The sequence below is a fragment of the Falco rusticolus genome, chromosome 11, assembly GCF_015220075.1.
Source record: "Falco rusticolus isolate bFalRus1 chromosome 11, bFalRus1.pri, whole genome shotgun sequence".
In the NCBI taxonomy this organism is placed as follows: Eukaryota; Metazoa; Chordata; class Aves; order Falconiformes; family Falconidae; genus Falco; species Falco rusticolus.
The window spans coordinates 25,607,681-25,617,559 of NC_051197.1; the positions used below are offsets into that span (position 1 = coordinate 25,607,681).

General features: G+C 58.7%; 2 protein-coding genes across 2 annotated transcripts; one reads left to right on the top strand and one right to left on the bottom strand.

Annotated features, from left to right (window-relative positions):
- Positions 1-3,708: 3,708 nt before the first annotated feature.
- On the bottom strand, positions 3,709-6,257 carry HTATIP2 (HIV-1 Tat interactive protein 2). The gene is made up of 5 exons (XM_037404654.1): positions 6,011-6,257; positions 5,829-5,936; positions 5,608-5,745; positions 4,812-4,873; positions 3,709-4,239 (listed from the first exon to the last, which is right to left on the bottom strand). Exons 1-5 carry the CDS (start codon positions 6,167-6,169, stop codon positions 4,014-4,016), a joined length of 693 nt encoding a protein of 230 aa, XP_037260551.1. The 5' UTR covers positions 6,170-6,257; the 3' UTR covers positions 3,709-4,013.
- Positions 6,258-6,364: 107 nt separating this feature from the next.
- On the top strand, positions 6,365-8,808 carry LOC119155707 (1-phosphatidylinositol phosphodiesterase-like). Its single transcript, XM_037404653.1, has one exon. It carries the CDS (start codon positions 7,382-7,384, stop codon positions 8,504-8,506), a length of 1,125 nt encoding a protein of 374 aa, XP_037260550.1. The 5' UTR covers positions 6,365-7,381; the 3' UTR covers positions 8,507-8,808.
- The last annotated feature ends 1,071 nt before the right edge of the window (positions 8,809-9,879 follow it).

Below are 9,879 nucleotides of genomic sequence, written 5' to 3' on the forward strand. Positions count from 1 at the left end.
GCACTGGGCCCCCTTTCCCCCGTGGAGCAGTGTCAGAGTCGTGCTGGCTCTGGCTCCTGGATGGACTTCAGACCTGCGTTGCAATCCTGTCTCCTGCTGCTCTGGAATTATGCAGAAAGCACAACGTCTATGTTTCAGCATGTGGGTGCAGTAAGCAAAAGCTAGCGGTCTGCTAGAAACCATGCCTCCCCAGAGAGCTGGGCTGCCTTTGTACTGGTTTGTAACGGGAACTGAACAAAAAAAAGCACAGCCTAAAATTTCAGAGGATGAGATTTTTGAATGACATTTGTCTGGGCTTGGGAGGATTAGAGATCCCCAAGATGTACCCAGGCAGTGGTGCCACATCTGGGGGCTGCCCCTTCCCGCTGCCTGGCATTGACGTCCCCAGCAACCCCCCTTGTGCCTCGCAGAGCCGGGAAGGCAACGATGGCAGCTGCAGAGGATGGAAGTACTTTACTCCTTTACAGGCTGCTGCTGTCTTGCTCTTTTCCGAGAGCAGTCAGGGCAGGCTCTGCTCTTAGTGCCTCAGTTTGGGAATAACCCAGCTGCCCCATCTCCCAGCCGCTGTGGTGCAGCCCCCTGCCCCCCAAAGCACTGCAACCTTGCAAGCTCAGCACACTTTCTGGGCTGCACCTGTTGCTCTCAGGCCCAGAAAGCATGTTGGGGCTGTCACCAGGGTACCCCACGTGCGGGGTCAGTGCCTGCCAGCTTGGTGGCTGTTTTGAAAAGCTCCTTTGAGGCTGAGGTGCTGTCCGCAGGGTGCTTTGCCAGTCGGCTGGGCCCATCCTGGCACGGAGGGCAGCGGGTGGCAGTGGGGGGTGGGCGAGATGTGCCAGTGGTTCTCACAGCTCCAGGGCTGGGGAGGACAGCAGGGCCACGGGACTGGGCGAGAAACCCCCGCAGCCTCGCACTCAGCTGCTGAGCCATTGGGAACACAGTTATTTATTCTCACTAATTTTCAGTAATAAAGTTAGCATCGAAATCCCAGGGGACCTTGGATCTGTGGGATCAGGCGGTTTGTGTAAATGCTGTCCAGCAGACACCGAGCACCCTTATGTGCTCTCCTTCCAGCTGCTCCTGGGGCCATTTGCTCCTGGCTAGCAGGCAGTTGCTCCGGGCACACAGGGACACGGCTCTAGCCCTGCAGACCTCCTGCTGCTCGGAGGAGCCTGAAGCTTTGCCCTGTGAGACCCCACAGAGGAACTGGGTCTGTCCCCTCAAGACTTTTACCTACTTTACCTCTTTCAGCCCTGGGCAGGCAAATCCTCTGCTCCTGTGGCTCTGCAGTAGTTCAGTGACGGATGCTCTTACTCTCCTCCACAGGCCTAGGGTGGGGGTTTAATGACTGCGCAGAGCAAGTCGGGGAAATTGAGGTCCAAAATGAGTGGAGAAACTCCATGCAAGAGGGTGATAAGGAAGCTATACCATGTGCTGGGTTTGCAGTTGTACATTTTAGCAGAGACTGATCTGCAACACCGAAAAAGAAACCATATACCGTTGCACAGAAACAAGAGTTACACAGAAACAGCTTGTATTTTCTGCAGATCTTTGTCCAGTAAGAAATGTTTGGTTTGTGCATTTCAAGGCTTTAGAGTGCTAAGAAAATATTTCCAATAAGAAACTACCCAGACCTTCCTTTTCTTCCCACGACAGCTTAATTTCTTTAAGAGCCCTTCTGGGAGAGCTTTTTTGGAGATCCAAGTGCACTCTGAGGACCAGATTGTCTTGTGTACACAATGGCTGGTTTCCTCCAAGAGCACTCGAGGTTTGTGCCTTGCCTTGCAACTGCCCCCTCAAAAGCCATGTGGAATCTCCCATTACATGAGATTTATCCTGGGCCTTGTTATTTCCAGACTTTATTATCCCTTCTAACAATTTGCCTTTTATAGAAGGCAGCCGCGCTGTTTTGCAGTTTCCTGGTTCCCACTGGAACTTTTTAAAAATTAGCATCATGTTTAACAACATTGACTGTTTGGTAGAGGACCACTGTAATTCTCACTCAGGCATGTATTTGGCAATTCATCCGAGAGCTCCTTCTGGCAGTTTTTTAACCATGTGTTCTAAATATGGGGTTAAAAATATCCCCACCCACCCCCCAAGTGCTTTGGGACAGTCATGCAAATGCATGTCCCCTCAGGAATGATGCTAGCGTGTGCTCCTTCACAGCAAAGGCCAATGCAAGTAACTCAGCAAGCCTTTCTGTGATGGCTCACTCTTTCTTACAGCACCTGCTCATGCCCTGTCCCTGGGGCTCTCTGGAGAGCTTTCCGCTTCTCACACAGTCATGATTAATTTTCCCACCTTCAGGATGCTTTCTTCAGATCTTCTGTGGCTTCCCTTTCACCTGTAACTTTCCAGAGCTTGCATTCTTTTTTTTATTCTCTCACCTGTATGCAATTTTCACTTCTTTTAAGGTCTTACCACTTCAGATCTTCATTTCCACTCCCCTATATAACGACATCACCTTTTCTAAAAAATCCCTTTGAGCATTGGCGTGCATTTACACCTATACAACCAACGCTGCATGCTTCAGCAGCTCTTGTGCTACATCAGCTCAACACCACTCACATACTTGTGTGATGCTCCTGACCAGCCTACCTCTCATTTCCCTTTTGACATTAAATATTACTCTAAAGGTATTGCTTTTGCTCTCACCAGCACAGTCTGATCGCTGATTATGGCTCCGTGGCTCCTCGTTTGTTACATTTAAACTAAGCCCCATGCATGGCTGAGGGTGTGCTCCGGTACAGTTCTTCCTTTGCTCCCCATTAATGCTTAGTGTGGGTTTGCACCATCCCACTGCCTCCACCAAGCCTCTGAGATCCAGCCCGATGATGAAAACATTTGTGTAAAGGAAGGAGATGAGAGACCCAGGCTCCCTCTGCTCACCACATCCAAGTCACTGACACAGGAGCCACGGGTGAGGTCGAAGAGGAGAAAATCCTGGAAAGCAGCGTTACCCAGAGCACTGGGACTCTGGCCAGCTGGGAATTTGGGAGTCACGTAAGTCCCGCGTCCCAGCTGCAGAGCCACCGAGTTCCTCGACCCTGAGCATGAGGCCTGAGAACAGCCGGGGCTGGGACACGGTGCTGCTCCTCATGCCTGCTCAGTGCCAGCAGCAGGGACCTGCTCCCCTTCCAGCACCTGGGCAGCACAGGGCAGGGACAAGCCCACGCCGACACGTGCATGGGGCTGGCCTCACCGCTGGCACACACTGAGCACCCTTGGGAACACAGGGCCAAGCTCGGTTTACTTGTATCCGTAAGGAAAGCCCAGAGGAGCCTGTGGGGACAGGCATTTTCAAGTCAACGCAAGTATTTGCATGGTGTTTATGCTACTTAAGTGATAGCCCAGGACTGAACACCAGCACCCCCATAGTGGCCCCTCTGCACCCAGAGCAGATTGGTGAGGGCAGGCTGTGTGTTTGCAGCCACCTACTGCAGGCAGAGCCACCACCCTGGGCACCTCAGCAACTGCTGCTGAGCTTCCCGGAGCTCCACTATCCATGTGGCACTGGTGCCAGCAAGTGCTCTGGGGGGTGCAGCCTCAGCGTGGGCAGCCATGTGCTGTCCCTGCTTCCCCATGTCCATCTACAGCATGGCCCCTTGCCCACGTGCATGCCCTGAAGTGTCTCCAAAAGACATGATCTGTGAACAGATGCGGTTGGGCTGGCAGTGTGCAGGTGACAGACACAATTTCAGCACAAAGTTAACACAAACAGAACAGTTATAGGACTTTATTTAAGCCCTGAATTCAAGAAATTGCCTGGATTACACCATTTTACCTGGATTCACATGCTGGATCCAAGTAGCAGAGCACATTGTTTCTCCTCACCCCCCAGCCAGCACCCACATTTTTGGTCGCTTGACAGTATCAGCTGCCGTGCAAAGAAGTGCACCTCTACCTCCACATTAACACAAGCACCACGCTCCCCTCCCATGCGTGCGTTAGTTCTTGGCCCAGAGGAGCATCTGAGCAGTGAGTCAAGCTCTTTCCTGCCCATCCTTTTTGCCCTACGTGCCCTGCTGTGGCACTGCCTTTCCCAGCTCGTGGATGGCCCTGTTCTCCAGCACCTCCACCTTCCCCTTGCCTGGCTGCAGCACGCTGGCCACCATAGCCCTGGCCACCGTTTCCACAGGCACTGAGTAAGCGGTGGGGAAGACCCAAGCCACGACACCCAGAAACTGCTGGGCTATCCACTCCGCGGGCCGGGACTCCTGACGCTTGCACAGCAGCACCCTGCAGAGCAAGGAGGTAAGGTGGGTCAGGCTGAAACCATTCCCTGGGGAAAAGCTAGAGACTGGGTTCTCCAGCTGCACTAGGGGCAGCTTGCTAAACCCACATGGAGGCTGTGCGGCTGTAGCAGGGCCCTAAAACACGACTGAGCTGAGCCCAGGGACACTAAGCTCCTTTCCCTGCAGTGCTGCACAACCAGGATGCTAGTTCTCCCGGGCAGCAAGAGCACAGTACAGCTGAAGGGATACAGGTGAGTATCCTCACTGCATGAGGTCAAGGTCTGTGCGGAGAGAAGCTCTGGCCTATGTCCCCCAACCTCTGCTTTCAACCCAAGCCTCTTCCTGCATGGCGTGTGACGCTAGGACTGGGACTGGCTGTGGGAAACTGCTGTGCATGCTCCCTGCAGCATTGGGAAGCAGTGCGCTCATCCAGGAGCTGCATTTGCAGCTGGTGGCTTTTTCCACTCCCCCGCCACCTCCCAGCCCTAACCTTATGCATCCTTTCTCTCTCTCTCCATTTCCCAGCCCCCTGCCCTGGCAAACCCTCCGCTCAAGCCCTCCTCCACCGCTACTCACGCTGGCCGGAGAATGGTACAGCGATCAAAACCAACAGCCTGGACCAGGTTCTCCACTTCTCCCTGTGAGAGCGGTTAGGCAGGATGAAAGGAGATGAGGGTGACTGCAAGCACCATCCCCGCCGCCCCATGAACTGGCAGGAGAGCGCTGCTCAGCCGCGAGCAGGATGGCATTAATGCCCATGCAAAGCAGGTACAGGCCAGCCAGCCAGCAGCTCTCCAGGGAAAGGCAGGACTGGGTGAGGGTCTGGACCACTGACTGTGGGTCACCAGCGCACCCTTGCAACCATCATGCTAATTGCAACTGCCTGCTCCGGAGAGGTGGCATCAGGACATGGTGTCCAGCCCTAGGGATCCTGGCAGAAGGCACTGGCAGACAGCGCTGAGCCCAGCAGGTGTTGGGAGCTGCAGCACATGATATACGGGGAAAAAGAACATTTGCAGTAGGTATGGTGCCCCTCGGGGAGCCTGTGGGCTCCCCATCCCCGGACACTTCATGTTTCCCCTGGACATTCCCCACCTGGCTGTGAAGCTATCCCAGCTTGGGGCTGGGCTGGAGACCCCAGAGGGTGGTTTGAAGCGGGAGACAGAAGCCGCATGTGGGTGTTGTGCCGTTTTGGGCAAAGCCATTCGCGTGGCTGCCCAGCCAAACCCCTGCCCTTGTCCCTCAGCACCAGCAGGACCCCCCGAGCCACTTGCATCCCTTGAACCCTCATCTCCTGCTTCGATCCAGAGCATCCCCGCGTTCTGTGACTCCTGCAGAAGCACCGGGAGCCCCCCCACAGCTGCCCCCTCACCTTCACACGGAGGTAGAGGAAGCGGCTGTGCTGGTTTGCCCCCCGGGAGGACTGCAGGACAAAGTGCTTGCAGCCCCCTGCCCGCGCCAGCTCCGCTGCCTGCGCAACATAGTCCCGGTCCACGCGGACGAAGCCGTCCTGCAGGCAGAGGGGAGACGGAGGGTCAGCATGGCAGGGGAGGGCAGGCAGCCCGCCGCCCCCCCCAAGGGGGTCCCACTCACCGCCCCAGCCTTGGCCCTGGTGGTGCCCAGGCAGCAGAAGCCGACGTCGTGCCCCTGGAACGCGGCGGAGTGCTCACTCAGACGCTCGAAGTCCACCACCGCCTGCTCCTGCGGGGAGGCCGAGGCTCAGCGCGCCCGCCGCCGCCGCCCCCCGCCGCCCCGGGACCCCCGGCCCCACGCACCACGGCCGCCTCCGTCTCCTCATCCAGGCTCAGCCGGCGCCGGCTGACCAGCGTCACCCGGGCAAAGAGCCGCCGGGCCAGCAGCTCCCGCAGCAGTGCCCGGCCAGTCGCCCCCGAGGCGCCCAGCACGAAGCAGGCCCTGCCGCCATCTGCCGCCATGATGGGGGAGCGGAAGCAGGCCCGGGCGGGGAGGTGTGCCTCCGGTCTGCCTCCGGTCTGCCTGCCGCCTGCCTGCCGCCTGCCTGCGGCCTGCCTGCCGCCTGCCTGCCGCCTGCCCACAGGAGAGCCGCCAGGCAGGCACAGCAGCCCTTTCTCAGGGACTGGGGGAGGCTGCAGGGTCTCTGTGTCCCCCCACGCCTAAGCAAAGGGCTGCCCCGGGGGACCCCCCTCTACCTCACTGCTGCTGGTGTCCCCTCTCCCGTCCCTGCGGGGCAGAGCCCATGCAGAAAGTGTCCCCGGGGGGATCTCCGTGCCCCTCAGGCCAGGTGGAGGGGCTGTGTGCCGGGGGTGGCTCAGAGGGTCTGTGACCTGCCAGGCAGACCCTCCCTGAAAAGCACCGGGCTCAGTGCCACGGGGCGCCCTATAGCTGTGTCCTCCAGGCAGGGGGTGAGTCACCCCCCCTGCCACCCGCGCTGGACCTGCCACAGCCGTGGCAGCTTCCCTGGTGACTCCAGTGTGAAGCAGCTGCTGGTGCCTGAAGAGCAAGGAGATGGAGCCCACTCCCCAGGGGACCCTCGCTGAGCAGGTCCTGGGGTGTGCTGTTAGGCACAGAGGCCCTGCTCCAGATGCCCGCCCGGTGGGGATGACTGCCATCGTCCCCGGGGCAGGCCGGGTCCCACTGGGGCATAGCTCGAGCGGGCATGTGGGCACCCGGGCGCTCGGTGCAGCTGCTCCCATGAGTAGCATCAAGGAGCCCCATGGCACCCCAATCCTGTTTGTCCTGATTCCTGAGGAGGGAGGTGCAGGGGCCTGAATGGCTGCTTTCGGGATCAGCCAGGCAATTTTCCAGCCTGGCGTGTCTGCCGACAGTTCCCCCTGGCTGAGGATGAATCTCTGATGCACGTGCTACCTGCGGGGCAGGATGCACGTCATGATCATCAGCGGGTTAATGGCCAGCATCCCGCTTCACCTGCCAGTGTGCCGCTGTGCCGCTGGCACCCACTGTCGAGCGCCCCGTCCAGCGGGCTGCACCCCGCAGCCGCAGGGAACACAGGTGGGTGCAGGGGCTGGGAAGAGCCAGGGGTAGCAGGATGAGTGCTTGAGAGTGGGAGGGGAAGCATACGGTACTGGCAGCAATGCCTATAGGGCACGTGGTACGCTATAGGATTCCATGGGGTGGTGGGGATACCCCTGGGGAGGGGTGGGACCAGGATGCGTGGGGGCCACACAGTGCTCCTGCTGCTCATGGTCTGCTTCTCCTCCACAGCAGGGCTCGGTGGGCTGGCCAAGTGCAACCGCTCTCCCGGCAGCATGGAGGTGCAGTGCCAGCGCAGTGCGGCATTTGACTGCACTCCCCAGCCGGCAGCCTGCTGCCCTGACTGGATGGCAGGGCTCCCTGATGCCCTGCCTCTCTCCCGCCTCTCCATTCCTGGCACCCACGACTCCCTCAGCTTGTTTGGTGGCCAGCGCCTGCGGTGCCAGAGCTGGAGCCTGGAGGCCCAGCTGGCGGCCGGCATCCGCTTCCTGGATGTGCGCTGCAAGCTGGCACGGGGCGAGCTCCACGTCTACCACCTCTGCACCTTCCAGCGGGCCAGCCTGCGGGGGGTCCTGCGCCGCACCCTGCGCTTCCTCCGTGCTCACCCCAGCGAGGCCGTGCTCATGCGCATCAAGGAGGAGCTGCCCATCTTCTCCCAGCCTGGCTTCGCTGCCCGGCTGCACCGCTGCTTGCTAGAGGAGGGACAGAGCTGCATGTGGTGCCGGGAAGAGGTGCCAACGCTGGGCCAGGTGCGGGGGAAGATTGTGGTGCTGGAGGCGCTGGCGCGGGAGGTGCTGGGCATTCCCTACGAGCAGCTGAGCATCAGCGACGCCTGGAACGTCCTCTCACTGGAGCGCAAGTGGGCCCGGGCCCGGCGGCACCTGGAGAGGGCAGCCAGTGGGGACCCGGCCACCATGCACCTCACCTTCTGCTCAGGCAATGGGCTCTTCACCTGTCCCGAGGAGGTGGCACGCTTTGTGAACCCCCGCTGCTACCAGCACCTGCGGCGCCGGGGCAGGCAGCCCGTGCGCTGGGGAGTGGTCATCATGGACTTCCCTGGTGCAGGGCTCCTCCAGCTCATTGTGGAGAGCAACAGCCCACAGACCAGTGGCCCCATCACAGCAGCCCCTGGCACCCCCCCAGTACCCTCACGGCACCCCCGCGGCAAAGGGGATGGGCGCCACAGACAGCACAGCTCCACGCGCTGCTCACGCCGGTGCCCATCAGGACGGACACTGCTCCCGGCCTCACACCTCCGCCGAAAGACATCAGCGCCCAGTAGAGCAAAAGCAAGTTCCTAGCTCTTGCTGGCACCAGGAAGCCTTCATGTGACAATGGTGTGACAGCGCCAGAGGCAGCAGAGGAGGGTTGGTGGCTTCGGGCGGTCTGGGGAGCTGCCCCCTGCACGCAGCTCTCCCCTGAGGAGCTGGGTACAGTCCTGGCAGGGCCTGGGCTGACTGAGTCCCCAGCAGAGCAGCAGGGAGAGGCAGAGGGAAAAGGTCCTGCCAGGCCTCCTCTTGGGCTGGCGAGTCCACCTGAAATGCCTTTCTGCAAAACAGCCTTTATTCCTTTCAAGGGTAAATAAAATTACTCTAGGAAAGCACTTTCTATATTGCCTTCCCTAGCAGAAAAAAGTGCAGAAAGGACCTTTTGCTTTTGCTGCTCAGATGTGAAAGAGCCCGTACCCCTCTGTCCATGGCTGAAGCACAGTTAAATTGGTGTTTGTAACCATCTCGCTCTTAAAGTAGAGCTGTGAGAGAGGTCAGAGGAGGAGGAATTCACTTCAAAGATGACAGTAAATGGTTAGGAACATCCTTCCCCTCGTTATTTTAGCTTTTGTTTTTTTCTTGCAGGGCCTTGCCCCAAAAGTCAGGACTGTTAGAGAGAGGTGACTTCAGCAAGCGCCGCTGGCCCCGTGCACGGAAAGCTGGATGGCCACAGCTGCGGCAGTTCAGATGGGGCTACCCCCTCCCTGGGGTCACACAGCCGGGGGATGCTGCACAGGACAAAGCCCAGCAGTTTGCAACAGCACAGGCAGCGTGGACAGGAGAGTTTGTAGATCCACAAAACCAAAATGTGCTTAAAATGCACATTGTGCCAGCACCTGCCCTACCTGCAGAAAATAAATCCGCAATTTAAATAGACCGGCAAGCCACAGGACACAGTAGCTCCTTGAAGCAGAAAGATAACTGGGATCCCAGGGGAGAAAGCATCAAACTGCCAGCTGCACTGAAGCAAGGAGGTGAGAAAGAGAAGAGGAAAACTCAGCCCTGTCCTGTCAAAAGGTGAAGAACACCCTCAAAGATGCTTCTGTCTCAGGGGAAAAATGCAGCCTGGCACAGTGCCTGCCAGAGGGCATGCTGCAGGATTTCCTGGCCAGAGGCAAGGACATTGTTTTCTTTGCAGGGCCTGGCCCTGGCTGGAGACACAGCCCTTGGTGCTGAGCATGGTCATCTGCTGGCCCTGGGCGGGCTGCGGCGACGCTGGGCTGGGCAGGCAGCAGGGGAGGACGGAGCCTGTGCTGCCATGAGCCAGGACGGAGGGGAGTAGGCAATAGCGCGCAGGGGATGTTGGAGGTGACAGGCAGAGAAATCTGTTTCTGGACTTGCTTTGTGATAAATCTCTGCATTAAACTGGACATGTGACAAAGCACTGGTGATGTCTGGGGTGCCAG

Bases quoted from the DNA above. Each gene is read 5' to 3' on its own strand.
- HTATIP2 (XM_037404654.1), bottom strand. From the start codon at position 6,169: ATGGCGGCAGATGGCGGCAGGGCCTGCTTCGTGCTGGGCGCCTCGGGG. The intron at 5,937-6,010 runs GTGCGTGGGGCC...GCCTCCCCGCAG, and splicing joins AGGAGACGGAGGCGGCCGTG to GAGCAGGCGGTGGTGGACTT. The intron at 4,240-4,811 runs GTGAGTAGCGGT...CTTGCTCTGCAG, and splicing joins TGTACCATTCTCCGGCCAGC to GGTGCTGCTGTGCAAGCGTC.
- LOC119155707 (XM_037404653.1), top strand. From the start codon at position 7,382: ATGCGTGGGGGCCACACAGTGCTCCTGCTGCTCATGGTCTGCTTCTCC.